The sequence below is a fragment of the Gallus gallus genome, chromosome 8 (genome assembly GCF_016699485.2).
Source record: "Gallus gallus isolate bGalGal1 chromosome 8, bGalGal1.mat.broiler.GRCg7b, whole genome shotgun sequence".
Classification (NCBI taxonomy): Eukaryota; Metazoa; Chordata; class Aves; order Galliformes; family Phasianidae; genus Gallus; species Gallus gallus.
In genome coordinates, this window is record NC_052539.1 from 11,838,834 (window position 1) to 11,855,756 (window position 16,923).

General features: G+C 38.0%; 1 protein-coding gene across 10 annotated transcripts in view; it reads left to right on the top strand.

The window, feature by feature from the left end:
* The window catches only part of FRRS1 (ferric chelate reductase 1), a 25,537-nt gene continuing 8,614 nt past the window's right edge, over nucleotides 1-16,923 (top strand). Inside the window, exons 1-9 of one of the 10 annotated variants that reach the window (XM_046944975.1) lie at nucleotides 3,732-5,216; nucleotides 5,416-5,543; nucleotides 5,667-5,764; nucleotides 12,155-12,350; nucleotides 12,553-12,689; nucleotides 13,537-13,631; nucleotides 14,276-14,426; nucleotides 15,281-15,460; nucleotides 16,401-16,499. In XM_046944975.1, coding sequence (XP_046800931.1) covers nucleotides 5,516-5,543; nucleotides 5,667-5,764; nucleotides 12,155-12,350; nucleotides 12,553-12,689; nucleotides 13,537-13,631; nucleotides 14,276-14,426; nucleotides 15,281-15,460; nucleotides 16,401-16,499 — 984 coding nt within the window. In that variant the 5' untranslated portion in view covers nucleotides 3,732-5,216; nucleotides 5,416-5,515. Of the gene's footprint in view, nucleotides 549-3,731; nucleotides 5,217-5,415; nucleotides 5,544-5,666; nucleotides 5,765-5,787; nucleotides 7,820-7,850; nucleotides 7,912-8,974; nucleotides 9,029-10,591; nucleotides 11,128-12,154; nucleotides 12,351-12,552; nucleotides 12,690-13,536; nucleotides 13,632-14,275; nucleotides 14,427-15,280; nucleotides 15,461-16,400; nucleotides 16,500-16,923 lie in introns of those variants that run through there. The other 9 variants (XM_004936556.5, XM_040704956.2, XM_046944977.1 and 6 more) reach the window with 9 other exon arrangements.

Consider the following 16,923-nt stretch of genomic DNA (forward strand, 5'->3'; position numbering starts at 1 on the left):
GCGGCCGAGCCCGCCCAGCGCCGCGGATGGCGCGAGTGTCGCTGCTCAGTGCTTTGGAGCACCCTGAAGGAGCGCGAGGTGGCGGCGCTCTATTCTGCAGCCAGAGCTCCGGCGGTGCTTTTTCCGTACTGTGTGAGTGAGCGAGCATGACAGGCTGCCCACCGGGGGAGCTCGGGCTCTTGAAACAAAGGTCCACGCGATTTGAAGGGCATTAACGACCACCTGGAGACGCGGCGAGGCTACCGCGCGGGTCCCGACGCTGCCGCATTTGATCCCCGAGCGTTGCCGCCTTGCAGCCTGCTCCGCGCCGGGAGCTGTGCTGTAGGAGAACACGGTGCCGGCCGGCGCGCAAGCGCTGTACACGGCGTGTGTCTAGGGCTGCGAGCTCTAGGGAGCTTTCACTAATCAAAACATGAAGTGTTTTCGAAGAACACTGTTGCCTGAATGGCCGTCAGCAGGCGGCCCTGCAGCGTAGCGGCTGCCTCGGCCCTCAGCCTTGACGCCGTGAGCTGCCCCTGCTGGAAAGGTCAGCCTCGCATTTTTGGAAGGTCAGTCTATTTTTATGGTCTAGAACTACATTTAAAAAAAAAAATGCTTCTCGATTTACAGCCCCTTTGCTATACTGTTTATTTCCAAAGATAGTGTACTTGGGGAACTAGAAGTCTGCAAGACCGTTTAGACTTAACCATTTGCTTCCAGTTCCACTACACCTCATACCCATGTCTTGCTGCAGCGTGTTCCTCCCACTTCACTGCCCGAGCTCATTACACTAAGTAGGCACGTTCCACAAACAGCATGGCTGAAACAGAAGCACAGCTCTACCCGTGCACTGTTCTCTCTGCCTTGGAGGAATCCTAAAGACGACACAATGTAGCCTTTAAGTGCTTACAGGGGAGTTTTATGAAAAAGATGAAAGCAACTTTCTTGGACCAGCAAATAGCAATAGGAGAAGGAAGAATGAGGGGAGGTTTAGGTTAGGTGTTAGGAGAGAATTCAGACATGTTTTGAAACACATCCAGGTTTATGTTAAAGGATTTTTGAGTCACAAGAAAAAAAATATTCAGAAACAAAGCTAGCATACAGACTCTGATTCCAAAACCTGAAGCTGTTACGTTGGCCAACATTTATGGCAGTATCTACAACAGACATCAAGAAACTAAATGAAGGACTTAAAGCATGACAGAACAAAGAAGTTCATGAAGTATTATTAAATAATTAAAGCAGTGTCATTTCTCTGGCATCAATATGAAAAAAAGACTATTGCAAAGTTATTGAATGAATTATCCCAGGTTCCTCAATGAAGTTTAATCAGAAAGGTGGAGGAAGCTTCCCTAATCCTTTCTCCACACACATCACTTGAATTGCTGGCATATCCATAAAGACTTTGGGCCTGTTTTCATTTGTTAGTGATAAGTTAAGCGTGCTTACTGATTACGAGAATCACACCAGCAAAATCTAGCATTGTAAACGTTGCAAAGAACACAGCCAACAGTACTTATACATAGCATTTACTACACTGACATCTAAATGGTGGATTTCACAGTGCCATTTCATCTTCAGTTTGCAGTTTCTCTGTGTGATATAATACACTACAGTAGGAAAAAAAAAATCAGTAATAGCTTCAAAAGTAACAGTGGATACCATATCAATGTCATTTTAAGGAAATGTTTTTTTCGGCTTTTTCAAGCATACTCAGAACCTTTCAGGTTCCCTCCCCCCCATGTTCCTAGTACTCTCTTCCCTTCTGCATTCTGTTTTACAGCACAATATTACAGAATACTTCTCCTAGCAGTGACCTCAATACACTCTACGGAGCCTGTTCACTAGATGTCAGATCACACTTAGGTCCTATTAGTGGTGGCTACCTTAGAGATTAACTTGGAAGTGTAGCAATGTAGAATACTTGCATGACAGTATTTTTTAAAACAGAAAGAAAGAAAACAAACAACCCACAGAACAACAGCTCCCTATAACAACAGTGAAAGTAAATTAGCACAGAGAGAACTTAACTGAACTTCACAGTGCCTATATACAGGAAATATTTTATAAAATTTTAAGTGGTAGCATTGTTTTTCTCAATACCTCACTGTCCTGATCTGTAAATTGATGAGTACTGCACAATGATGCAAATAACAGGAAGCTTCAAAGGTATTGACTCTTCTGTCTAGCTTTTGTCTTCTAACAGGGAAATCTCTCAGGAACGCCAACCCAACTTTGAAAGAAAGCTGCTTTTCTTTAGATATGCATCTTTGCAATTTGTTTAGACCACAACCTTTTCTGTGTGTGGCGGAAAACAAGTACTGTTCCTAAACAGGTGACCTTGGATTTTAGAGTCTAGCATTAAGATAAAATACCAGCCAGAACACTTAACAGTGTTCTCACCTCCAGGATATATATATATTTAATATCTCTTCTAGATAGAAGAAGAGATTGCAATAGTTTGATATATAAAAAAAGAAAAAAAAGAAGAATAGTAGGCTCAATTAAAATAGTGCTTATAAGTAAGAAAACATATGAGATGGAGAGGCTGGGGCACTAATTTGTTCTTACTGAAGAAGTAAATGCTTTTTGTTCCACCTAGTCATTTGGAAGTAATGGTTCACACTTTCAGAGCTGAACTTAGAGTCATCGTAAATCTTTGCACTTCAGAAACACATATTTATGGTTTTGTTTTATTTTTATTCCTAGCTCTGCCATTCTCTTACTCTGAGGTTTCAAACAAGCCATACTTCCTGCCAAAATATCTATATAAAGCTACACTGCTGTATGGCAAACAGGTATAGGACCAGAGAGATTATCACATTACAAAGAAGTAATGAAATAAAGATCTTACCTGTGTCCTGGGCTTAGCAGAAGGGCTCCAAGAGGAGTGATCTCCAGATAGAGATCCTTCCTCCTTGGGAGTCAGCCCTTAAATGGGGTCTAGGAGTCAATTCTGGTCACTCAGGTGAAATTGCATTCACCTGTGCCCATGCAGCTGACTCAGCACTCTCCTCAGGTGGTCAATCAGAGGTTCAGGCTATGATTCAACAGTTCCCATACAGCTGCCAATAATTATTTTAATATAAATGCATTTAATTTTACAAATTTATCTTTAAAGAAGCCCAAATAAGATTTTACTGTTGTTAATGTAGCTTTCACATATTTAAGATGTATCTGACTGTGTTTTAGCTAACAGTGTCACATTGATTTGGTATTTATGTTCTTCTGAGAATGTTGTTACCTAAGACGTGATTTTAAACTAAGCATTTGAATGGTATTCTTGTATCATTTAACTTAGTTAAACATAAAATAAAGTCACATGTGCCAGACCAATTTTTTATTTTACAAGTCAAACTTATTACACCAACTTGCTGAATAAAACCAGCAGTTTTACTTTACTGTAAATTGTTCCAGTTAACTCTAGTGAGATACACTGAGATCTAAGACTTGAGACTATCTATTCCTAAAGTAATTGTAATAATGCTTTGTTGAATGGAACTACTCTTTTATATTTCCTCCTGAGAAGTGAATATTTGAAGTGCTTCTTGAGCACTACATTTTCTTCACAGTGCTCCTTCTTATTGTATCAAACTGTCACGAGAGTACCATGGATGTTTTCCTGGTCCATTGAAGTAACTATTCTTAAATCTTATCAAGACAACTCGTTAAGCTCAGTTGGTAAACAACTGTGGCTGCTGTATAAAATCAGTATCTGTTTTTTCAATGGAGCAATAGCCAGGTACTAGTCTCATGTAACCTGAAATTACATGACAGCTAAGAGAGGTCAATGGGCCTGTGTTTAAATCTTTCAGTGCAATCAGAATTCAACTCAAAATTTAAACAGCCCACCAATGTGATATATTGCAGATGGACAACATGGTCCAGTTTGTAAGCACTTGAAAGCCTCTGCAAGCATTTGGCTGAAACTTGCTAAAGTAACAGATAAAATCTCTGCAAACATTCCTACTGAGCATACTCAGCTACTGCCATACAATTCCCTCACAGGGGTGCTATGGAGGTACTAACAAGCATGCCACCACATCTAGCAAACAGCATTGCTCATTGAAATCCCCAGGGAAAAAGTGAATGTGCTTTAACTTGGAGCATCCACACAGAAAAAAGCATCTCAGGTCTGAACAAAGAATGAACAAAGTCTTGCAGAAGACAGAGTCAGAAAAAGATGGAAAAACTGGATATTGGTTGCTTGGGAAAAGCCCTCTAAAATCAGATAGAAATGAGTGGAAAATTAGTTCTCAGTCCCAGAGAAAAAAGTCAGTGTGAAGAAGAGCATTATAGCAGATTTCAATTCATATTGTAGTTTCACATAACAGATTGTGTTATCAGGTGTTAAGTACCAGGAACTGAGGCACTTGTTGGTCAGTGCTTCTGCCAGCAAGCTAGTTGCTTCCTGGGAAGTGGAATAATAGCATCTCAGCACATCTTGAAGGCACAATAAAATCATTAATAAGAATAAATACCCCACAGAAGTAGCAAAGAATATAGAAGCTCAATGAAGCTAATTGTTCTGTACTTTCTTGACAAAACTTCAGATGTGTACTTCAGATAAAATAATGGCCCACATCTCTCAAAGTAGATAAAATGATTATACTGTAGTACTTCATCTTAGTACTAGTACTTCATCTAGACTTAATTATGCCGTATGCTGAGTTAAGCGGGGACTCTGGGAAAAGTGTCAGATTGTTACTGTATCATAGCCCATGGACAGACATGGCTCAAATTGCTATCAACAACCAAAATTAAATCTGTCACTTCAGGTGAGCAAGCAAGTATCGATCGTTTAAATTCTCTTTAGGTCAAAGTAGATACTCATCATGATAGAAAGATACTGCACGTGTATGTAACGGTACAATGGAAAGTGCAGTAAAAAGCAGGATAGCAAAGTCCTAGACCACAACATGGAATTAACCCAAATGCAGCAACCACAGACACACAAAGGAAAAAAAAGCTACCTACTTCAAAAAGCCTCTGGTACAGAGGAATCTCCAGCAAAACACCCTTACTACCCCCCCACCAACCCTTAACTGAGGTCTGGGAAGGGGTGGATCCTGGTTCCACCCCTTCTGGTCACTCTGGCACATTGCTTGCACCTGAGCTCCCCTGGGTTGGCCTTGTCTTCCACCAGGTACTCAATCACTGCTTCAAGCCATGACTTACCATTTCCACTACAGTGTATTTAAGCTGTTGATGGCTCACAATAGGGATGGAAAAGTAGAGTAAGTTTTTGTGTTGTGGTAATTGTTCTTTTCCTTAGTGGCTGCTGCCACCAGGTGGCTAGTTTATGTATTTGGTTGTAAGCCATAAATACCATTTTTCTTTTATCTCTGGCTAGTAAGTATTTTTGTATAGGTATGTCTTCTGGTTTTTTTCCTTGTTTTTTTTTTTTTTTTTTTTTCCCCAATGTGTGATGCACAGCATTTAAAAATAAGAAAAAAATAGAAGGATGTGATTAGCAGATAAAAATTAAGGTCACAGGGAAGCTTGTATTGGAAAAGTATTTCCGAAGGCCAAAGGAATGCATTTATCACTTTGTTGCTTAAAGGGTAAGTCAGTTGATAAATCTGTTAAGTTTCAAAGTTTGTCAAAGTTCAAGGCAAATGAATTAAGCATAGAGAAAAAGATTTCATCCCTCATTGTGACCTTTGCCTTTGTTTATTGTCTTTTAGATGGTCAGAATCATTTCCATGACTCAAGTTTCCTTCTCTTTGTGGAAAAAAGAGAAAAACGTGAAAATTGCATCGTAGGAAAAAGGCCTTATCCTAAGGTAACGTTTTTTTTTTGTTTTGTTTTTCCACTATTTTCCTAATAAGTACTTAACCAAGGCAGTAAATCTGAAAAGTTTGAAAATGACTTGATTTAAATTCAGGGATGTCCTCCAGTGATAATTTCACCAGTAACACACACACCAAAAAAAAACCAAAAAAAACAAAAAAACAAACAAACAAAAAACCTGTTTGTTTAGTGCAGGTGTGTATGGAACCTGAGTATGGGTTGACCTTCTAGAATGCCACAGTTATGCTGCACAGTTAGATTAATAGCTAAGAGGCAAATCGATTATAGGGCACTACATAATAGCATGAGGTCTGTTCAAAGCTAGCTGTAATGGCTTATTGTTTTCCATGTTACTCTGTGATTAAAAAATACCATGAGTATCAGCATTGGGCTGTATAACACTTAGTTTTCAAAATTCTATCTTTTTCTTGTTTCCTCAGTTCTTATGCAACAGAGAGTTGCCTTTATGTACTCATATGCAGTTATCTTTGTTTAATTGCTTTTGCAATTATATGCTGTCTCTTACTTCCTTGTAGCCTTGCCAGAATCTATGCAAAAGAAGTCATCAACTTTTTATATTTGATATTACATTATTTTTCCGTAACGAAGGAATTTGTTTGCAATTTGACATAATCTTCCTCTGATGTAGCTCAGTAGCAGATTACACAACTTTATCTCTCTTCAAACTTGCAGTAAAGATAAAAGCTGACCTCCAGCCCTCTGTTTCTAACTGAGAATGTAGTTAAGGTAGAAACCTCTGTTTTGCAATACATACATTATTGTTATCAGTACATTAACACAGCTATAACTGCAGTACATTTTACAAAGATGCTTCTGTGGCCTTCTATAGTTCATGTTTGAATTTACTTCCTTGATACTACTTGGATATCAATGCCTAAGGACAAAATAGCATGCAGTATTACTTTCACATACTTATATATTTCTAACAGTGTTTCAGAGGCATAGACTTCATTCTGTCAATGGGTCAAGACTTTAAATTAAAATCTTCAAAATTATTTGGATATTGATTCATACTGTAGGTTGTGTAAGCTGTGAACTCAGATTTTGGAATTCTGCTGTATTTCAGTAGATTGAACTTTTAAAGGAAATATGACTGAATTAGTGGAGTTTGATGCCACTGGAAGTGCTCAGACCTTGTAATAGGCATCTGAATCAGCTGAGTCTCCCATCAAGTATTTGTTAATGCAAACACAATGTTTCTGTTCTGTGGGAAGGTGAAATTCCTGTTCTGCAGAAAGCAGGTAAGGGTAAACTTCTCCTTTATGCAAAATGCCAGAAAGAAGATGTGGCCAGAGGTGCATTTGTTGAAGTGTCTGGCTTCTCAGTGAGAGTCTTTTGGAAAATGCTTAATATGTGCTTTTGTTCACATGGGTTGCACTCAACAAACAAACCATTCTTTTGTGTGCCAGGTAAAACCAGAGGATCAGTTCTACCAACAGAGGTCATGCTGTAAGCTCAGCTGGTAGGAGTTGTGGTGACCCTACTCATGCTTTATTACCCTCATACCAGCTGTGTAGAGCGGGCTGTGTGCAGTAATGCTGGGTTTCTAGGAAATAAATGACTTTTTTTTTTGTTCTGCTGTCATCTGTGAACAATTGAAAACTAAGTAAAATGAAGAGAAGTAAAATTCAGTGCAGACTGTGTATTTAACGGTCACCTTTGCTAATGAAGATCCAGTTACAAACAATACATTGTTACTTCCTTGATTTTAAAAAAAGCTGACTGTGCAAGCATGTCTGTAGGAGCACGCAAACAGCACTGCAAATAAACTCGGCACGGCTATGCTTTTACAAGGATAAGGTCTGGGTAAAACCTATGGGGCAAGACTCTAGTTGCAAAATCAGGGCACCCGTCACCACTCCCGGTTCTCGGAGGCAGGAGAGAAATCCCGTAGACAGGAAGCCGCATCTTACAGACCCGTGCTGGAGCAGCGACGCTGGCTGTGCCGCTGAGGCCTCAGCTGTCGGAGGGTGCCGCCCCTCCCCGCCGCCAGAGGAGCGCCCGCGGCGGAGGGCGGAGCTGGCAGGTGAGGGGCGGCCCCAGCAGCTGGCCGTGCTGGAGGAGGGTGGCTGCGGGCGCTGCTGTGCTGCCGAACGGCCGGGCGTGATCGAAGCATAGGTACGGCGAACGTTTTGAAAGCTATTTGCACTTAATAGAATGGCTAGAATCGCTCAAATCTGGTGAACTTTTTGAAACGCCTCTGAACTGCCGCATTTCACACAGGCGTTTCTGAATCTCTGTTGTGAGCTTCTGGGTGTATTTTCTGTAATGAGACTTAAGTACTAAATAAGAGCTGTAAAAGTAGACTATGGCTTAATGCACCTGAAAGCGCAGCACTCGAGTTCCTCTGGTCTCTCGTTTGCTTCTTAGAGTTCTATAACTATCACTTTCTTTGTTTTGTTGTAAATAAGCAGGGGAGATAGCTGAATGAAGGCTGTTACAGTTGATGCTGTGCTTGAAATCGTTTGTTGTGGTAACTGAAATCCTAGGTCAGCCTGCAGCTTAGTTAAGAGGGCTTTTTTGCATAGGTACAAGTTTGCAGGATTGGGGTCTTAACAGTTTATACACAGAGCTGTTCAACAGAAGATTAATAAAATAATTAGGGTGAAATCATTTGCTCTTGTCCATTCTTGGTAGAAAATATAGGGAAAGAAAGGGGGGGAAACAGGCAAAACCTTATCATATTCCCTTTTCAAGAATGTTTGTGGCTATTTTGTTATCCCTGTAACTGCACCAGAAGATAATTGCAGTAATGACTTAGTATGAAATTGCTCTGTGGAAGTGCAAACCAAAAGAAGCTGTGAGGGTACTGCTTCATTACAACTTCATGCAATTCAGCTGAAGTCTAGGAGGCTGTGGGCTTAACTGGGGAGACAACCATAAGACACATACCTTATCACTCATAAATATTTCCTTTGAAACATCTGGGTACTGTTTCTTGTTGCAGAACTTCCTCTGATCCTGATTATGGTAAAGATTAACATTGAGATGCAAGTTGAGTAGAAGTTGTTAAATGCGGTGTATGTTCACTTAATATGAGTAGAAAGCCAAAGGCAATTTTATTTAGACTTCATCACTGTAACAGAAAGATTGGCTGTAATGTAAATACTTGTATTTAAATTTATAAAAGTTTGTTTAGAAAGAAGTTAGAAGTTTTAAATTTCTCCTTGAATGTCTTCAGTGTAGGAAGACCACGAGGATGAGGTGTGTATGTTTTGTCATCATGTGGGTACAGGTGTGTGTTCCTTTTTTCATTTTGAGAACTAAAGAGTTATTGTGAATGTGAATACTATCTGTTTTCTGCCCTTGCTCATGCAGCAATTTTGATATGACAGCATTTAAGTGAGCAGGAGAAATAAACCCAATCTCCTTTTCTCAGAGGGAGAAATGACTCTTGAATAGTATGGTTCTCTGCTTCTGCTTTGTAAGAATATGTTTCAAAAGAAACATGGCTGAGTATCATGTGGGCAAACATCTTTGGTTCTTACAGCTTATTCTGCTTTAGACAACTTTTTCCTTTCCTGCTTGCCCTCTCCTCTTATGGTGCTTAGGAGCAAATTTTGACCATGATGGCTTTTATTCCTTTTGGTTGGCAATGTCTTTGTCTTACCTCTCCTCTCCCTCCCTAAAACTAGCTTTATGTTTCATACTATGCAGCTAATGAAGTTCTGCTAAATAGTTGAAAGACAATTTCTGCAAAGAGATCCTATGTTTGTGTGGATATTGTACTCTTAAGTAACTGAGCTGCTAGGGCTTTCTGAGCTGTCTATGCCTGCAGAGACTAGGAGTCTTTCCTAAGTAAACTTAGTGTGGAAATTTATCATGGACCCTATGGTTCCCTGTGTTTTCTTCACGGATATGCTGATAACACAGAAACACTGCCATACAAGTGCTGTGTATTTATAGATAACTGCCCCAAGAAACATTTCTTTAGCTTTCAATTCTTCAGTTGTTTTGTGGTCAGTTTTATAGCCACACATTAAATATCTAAACCAGGCTGCCAAATTAGCCATATGAAGGCGAGTAATTGTGACTTCTTTCCTGCTTTCCTTCTTGGTTGCTGAGTGAAAACACAGCTGCTTTTTGTCTTTAAAACTCGATGGGTTTAATGTAACCATCTAAAAGACCATCAAACTCCCTCCTGTGTTTTACACAAAGCCTGCTGGATAACCCCTAGCAATCCAGTTACTAGCTGAAGCTGCATGGATGTTTTTTGAGACTTTTCATAAAGATACAAATTGATCAATTAGCTACAGAGTGACTGATGTTATAACAGTATTTCCTGTCTTTGTTCAGCATGTTTCTGTAGGTGGAGAATGTGGAGTTCTGGAATATATTTCCAGGTTAAAAGGGAAAAGGGACTTCTTGAGGCAACTGGATAACAAGTTAAAGGACAAATTTTAATCTGGAAGGTGCTATTCTTAAAAAAACAAAACAAAACAAAAAAACTCTCCCCATTCCTTGTAAATGCATAGAGAAGATTGCCACATCTATTCCCTTTTCAGTAAATTAATAAATAGCTCCTCTGTACAGTACTTTTTCCCCCATTTTTGACATGGGGCATTGTTTGTTCTTCCTTCTGCAAGCTTTTGAGTTGGGTGAGTCTGCCAAAGAATATTACTTGCTTTAAATCTTTACCACATCCTCTGCTACTTCAATGAGAACGTGAACCTGCTCTTTTTTTCTTGTATCTTTGATACTCAGCTTTATCTCTTCTGGCAGCAGCCTTTTTTTTTTTTTTTTGAAGATTTCTCTTACATGTATAAGTTACTTTAATACCACAATTGTTCCGAAGCTCAGTTTTTAGCCTCCCAAAGACTTCCTTAACATACAAATCTCCATCAATGCAATTTGTTTCATTTGTATAAGTATTGGAATTAAAAGAAAACATCAACTAGGCATTATCGCTACTACCCTAGGTGAGTATCTAAAGAGTTAAGTGATTTTTTTTTTTTCATTTTTATATTTTCTCTGGTTCCGGAAATGTAACTGTTCAATGCTCACCCCTAAATTTGTCTTTGCTGATATAATGTTGCCAAGGAGCTCTTAAATTGAAACACAAATGTAGCATTGCCTTGGATATTGTAGATGTTTAGCACCGAATGTTTGAGGAGTCTAGGAAAATTAATATTGATTATTCTTACAGTGTATAGCACTAATGACATCTTTTTTTTTTTTTTTGACTTCTAGATATCAGAGCTCAGCTTGGAACAGCTATGTGCCTTTCTTATCTTCACAGCCATATGTGCTGTCAGGGAAATTCTTTACCTGATGTTTCTTATCACTTAGTGCAAAATGGACACAACTCCTCCATAAAGCAGACTTATTTGTCTGGTACATGTTTTGCTGGAGCTGATAATCAACTTTTTTTTTTTTTGTCTAAGGATTGAAAGGATGGTCTCTTAGTTCTCCTAGCCCATTGAACGTAAAAATTCTTTTTGGTGAAAGTTTTCTACAAATACTGGGTGTGACTGTAAGGCCTTTATGTTGCTGTGTAACAAAACCACAGCTTTCCTGAAAACAGTATTGTGTCAGAGCAAATCATCACATAATAAATGCTGGGATTAGGGGGTTCTTAATAACTGTCATAGGCTATTCAATCACATGACCTCGTGATTTTTCATGTTTCTCAGTTTCTTAAAGAAATCATAGCAAGAAATCATATTGTCTGGAGGTCCAGCATCCAAAAGAATTTCTAAGATAGTCTTTTGCTTTTCTGTGGTAAAGATGTATTTCTTTGTCTATCTCCTCATATCAAATTCACACTCTTCTGCTTGTATAAAATCTTTCAGAGGTCTGGTAACTTTAGTTTTCTGAAGAAAGAAGAACTAGTCACATGAGAGTTCCTTGTCATATGTGAAGAAATAAACACGAGTTATGGAAACAAATAACAGTCTATGATGATACATAGTTTGGAGCTATGATTAATGAGTGGGAGTGTTGTTAGCTTAGTATTTCCTAAATACATAAATGAAAACGTCTTAAGGTCTCTCTATACTATAGATTTGTTTAAAGGACTTGGATTTTTCTTTTCTTTTTTTTTAATGAGAATGGTATAGCTGTAAGTAAAATGATTTGTTTAGTGATCTCTAAATTTGCTAAGAAGAATAGTCCAGCTATTCATTGTTAATACTCTTGAACATATAAATGGCCTAAAACACAGTATCTGTGAATGTTCTTGCAATGTCCTGGTAGTTATTAGAATTACAATCTGGGATTAGTTTTTTCCTCTCACACACTTCTGTTTTTAAACAGGTTTCTAAAAGTTAGTATCGAACTGACTCTTATAAAGGATGAGTTGAAACCTGCAGTGCAAATGTTTATTGTATTTAATTGCCTATAACTCTCATTCTTCATTCAGATGGAGTTGCCTGGCCTTGCTTTTGCTGTTTGGATGTTTATTTGCTTCCGTGTATCTGTGGATGGATATCCAAATGGGAAAGTAAGAGAAGCCTGTGCTAGCATGGTACCCTGTCATGGTAGTTCTCCAAAACTGTCACCCGAGCATGTCATTACAGTTAATAGGACTGAATTTAAACCTGGAGAGAGTGTAGAAGGTATGGTGCCAATTATAAGTGAAGAGCTTAATTAACTGTTTCTTTGTACTATAGCATGTCTTTACTTGGGTAACTACATCAAAACTATGTAAGAAATTGAGTCTTGCTCTGTTGACCCCTTCAGCTTGTAAAATGGCATTGTGGAAGCAATTCATTCTTCCTCCGGAGAATATTGCAAATTCCTTTTGTTTTGATTCTTCAGTTCAGCTATCTGGTCCGGATTTTGAAGGATTTTTCATACAAGCTCGGGATGCAGATGACTTGGATAGCCCTGCAGTTGGTTCTTTCGTATTAGTTGACCGGAGACATTCTCAGCTTCTGACATGTGGCCGTACCATGGTACAGTCTAGTATCTTAAAATGGGATGTTGGGCACTGAAGTATTTGTATAAGTTCACATATGTAACAGAGCAGAACAAATCTTTCTACTCTGTTATCTTTGAGCTCAGTAAATCTCTCAGGAAACTGCTATAACTTTTATCATATAGGCATGGTTCACTGCAATTTTGTCTGACTATTCTTATGAGCTATTTAAATTCTCCGGGTCGTATAATAGTACTGTAGCAAGGTGTAGCAGCCATAACACAACTTGAGTACAATGAATATAATATTCTGAATTCATCTCATTGTGCTTGTTCTTAAAAAGATTAGTACATGCTCTACTTGCTTTGAAGAGGAGAGTTATCAATTGTTTTTCATGCCTGTTAAGGACAAAATGAAAGTCCTACAGCAAGGAAAGTTTAGGCCAATTATTGAAAACAAAGGCTAGAACAGGCCATTATCCTTAGTGTTGTTCTGTCAGTTAATGTTAGTGCAGCCTTATTAACAGGCTAGATCACAGTCTCAAGTGTCTGTTTTAGATGAATTGGTTTAGCCTCGTGCAAAGGATTGACTCTGACCAGTGTTTCAGTAACTAGCTTGAACTTCATGAACTTATTTGAGCTGATCTGAACAAAGTTCTCAATTTGGATTCATTTTTCTTTCTCCATGTCTTCCACTTGATACACATGGAATCCAATTGTTCACTAGTACTTTATGGCCAATGGTATTGTTGATCACAACTAACTTAAGCAGAGAAGTTTTTGTTAAGACTGTATCTCCAGAGTAATGGTGCAATATTTATTCAGGGTTTAAATTAAAGCTCTTTAGTGCATGTCCTGTGTAACTCCTAATATGTTTGTTTTCAGAATTCAGCTGTCAGTCACACAAGTAAAGCAAAAAAGAAAGTTGTGAAAGTTTATTGGATTGCTCCTGGAGTTGCACCAAAACGTGTGCGATTTCTGTAAGTAGTCCTAATGTTAGTTCTGGCATATTAAAATACAGAAGAAGATAAACATGTAGCATTGTCTGTAGCAAATACTGGCCAGCAACTGGGAAGGGTCCCTAGACTAATAGCCTGAAAAGTCAACACCTACACGCTCTAGAGTCTACATTAATGCAGGTGTTTGTTCTTTAGAGAAATCTGTGAGACTTTCATTTTATTTTTGAGATGAGAGTAGAATGGAACTCTGCAATTTGGTATTTCTAGTTAACTGATGAATTATTGTGCATATATGCTACTGTAATACACAGTGTGAATCTTTTTCTCTATACATAACAAAATGCTACACATTCTCTTCCATTAAACTGTCGTTTTTTTTTTCTTTTTTCTGGAACTAATGGATATAAGCCAAGTTATACAAATCTGTCTTCTAAGACTTTTGTCTGTGCTGGAAGCATGAATGTAAGGAACAAGCAGTAGGGTGCTTTAAAATTATTTTTCCATTGTTATTTAGGTATGTTCCTATTTAAAGCACAAGAAATGATAGAGGTCTGCATAAAGATAGAAGTGTGCTATAGAGACAGCGGACTTTTTTTTTTTTGAGAATAACATTCAGCTGTTGATGTATATAGTACTGATCAAGTGTATGTGTGGGTTTTCTTAAGAGCCACAGTTGTGAAGAAATACAAGACTTTCTGGGTGAAGATTCCTGGTCCTGATGTTTCTCAGCCTAATGCGCCATTTTCAACAACACCCTTGTACACAACATCAGAGGCTGTATCAACTTCACATTCAGTTTCCTATTTAACAAAGCCTGTAAGTAATTATAAACTCAAGAAATGCAATTTCTTATGCGTGTGATGGAGTTTAAGTCCCATTGGTACAGTCTAAGATATTTTGCCTCTAGATTGACAGAAAGGGGAAGATGAAGATGAGTAACTTATGTATTGGAGACTAAGAGCATTAGATGTCCACTTTTTTGCATTAGGTTAATTACTTTGAATTTGTATGGGTTAAACATTGCCACATCACACATAGGCTAAGGTCTAAATGTTCTCTCAGCTTCTTAAAGGCCAGATTAAAAAAAAAAAAAAAAAAAAAGAAAAATAAATCGTATATCTGAGAGGTGAGAATAGACTTGTTCTGATCTTGATTCCAAACTTCCTATTTAGTAACTGCAGGTTCAGAAATTTTTTATTTAATCAATATTATTGATTTCTGTTTCTTGAAGTTTTGGCAGACTGAGAAAGCATCAGTACTTAATCCAGTGTAACACTGATTTCTAGTACATGTGTTGTCTCACTGCTTAACAGTGGGATTGCTACTTTTAAAAAGGAAACAAAGCTAGTTTTCCCTTCTTTCCTACCCTACAACTGACTTTCATTTCTCAAAATTCATCTAGGATTTTTTTTCCCCAAACTTTTAAGTTACTGAGTTAAGTCATTGAAGTGGGAATTCAGTTCAACTAAAAATACATCTTAGTATGTGAAATGGCAATAAATTCTACCCTCTGGTAATTGTAGGGGTGAATTAAGAAATTGGTATATGGTCATAGATAGCATGCAAGGAAGTGGAAAGAAGTGCCTTCTTCTAGAGTAGGTTAAAAAGGGAGGAAGAAGAGCAAAAAAACTCTCATTACTTATGACATATTTGTTTGATTAATATTCTAGTTTAATGCATCAGGTTGTGGAAATACAAAGTTCTGCCTTAGGAACCCTTCAAACTGTGATCCTGAGAGTGCTTCATGCTTTTTTCTATCCTTCCGTCAAGAGAAGAGATCAGTAGTTATTGAAATGAGTGGTGCCAGTGAAGGATATTTAGCATTTGCACTCTCCTATGACCAATGGATGGTGAGTATCCTATTCTACTTCTCTAGTTTCTTTTGTAATCCTAGTAGAGTTTCAGTGGTACCTTAGCAAAACACGCATATGGAAAACTGAAATATTTTGAAATTGAAAACTAAGACACTTCTTCCTTATGGTGCTGAAGGAGAGGTAATGGCCTTTTATAGGTGGTATGGAGTCTTAGGTTGAGGCTGACTTTCTGCAGTAAATTCCCCTGTGGATATCTGTCTTCACAGAATCCAGCCTTAGTAATAGTACAGTAGCTGACTGGAATTCCTGGTAAGGTCAATCTTACCTGGCTACCTAGGGGAGAGAAACCAAACCACTATCTGTTCGAAGCTATGTTGTTAAGTTTTCTGAAAACCACTTGAATTTCAGCATTGTTAACATGAGTGACTCAATTCAATCTTTAAAATGTATTAAAATACTTTTAATTGTGGTTGAAGTGAAGGGGCAATGCTGCTGACAAATATGAAATCCGTAAAGTAACAGTTGTACAAAGGAGTTGCTTCTTATTTTCATGTTCCTAGTAAAAGAGCACTTGTTCTTAAATATTTTGTTTTGATACAGCTATGAGAAACCACTTTTAACTAAAGAATTTTTTAAAATACCATCAATATCTGACTATCTTTTTCTGGTAAATTTAGTAGAATTATAAATATCTAAAAGAACTTGTGATAATATGGTTGTCACTTAGGGGTGGATGGGTAGGGTAAGTCATGATATGGCCATGTAATCTGTTTAGTTTAATGTGGCTTCCTGTAATACTGAGATGTTCAGAAGATGGGAAATAGCTTAAAAGCTGGAAAATTTTCTTTTGGGTCTTCTGCTATACCACTGACCAACACTACCAATTTGTTGCATATATTAAATCAAAGTGCTTTAGGAGGTTGCCAGTAGGAGTTTTTACTAATCTATAAGTACTTTTTTCTTTTAAAATTTCTAGGGTGATGATGATGCATATCTGTGTATTAATAAGGATCACCATGTTAGTGTAAGCACTGCTTACCTGAAGGGACGAAGTCCTCCTGTTCTGGATTCAAAGGTACACATGGAAGCATTCCAAACCCATATTTGTTAGGAAGTTTAGATGATGAATAGTCCACGACTGCTTTGTGCTTTGCTTTTTGAAAAGCAGTCGTAAATAGTAAGTTAAATGTGCAATTTTTTGGAGTGAGAATGGTTAGGCTCTTTCTTCTTAGTAAACATTACTTTGGAAGTCTAAATTTATTTAAAAAATAAAAGTCATATGGTGAGAGTTCTAAACTTAGTGCACTTTGCTGGTACAACTATGCCCTTCTATTAGGGAGATAACATTTATGAGTTGTAAAAACTTGTGTTAATAAATACAAATTTTAGGTTGCTATGTTGACTTACTGACATACCTTCCAAGTTATTATACAAGAGATCTTTCTTTCCCCAGATCATTGCCTCATTATTTCTTTGTGCAAGTGGTACTTATGTCTCTT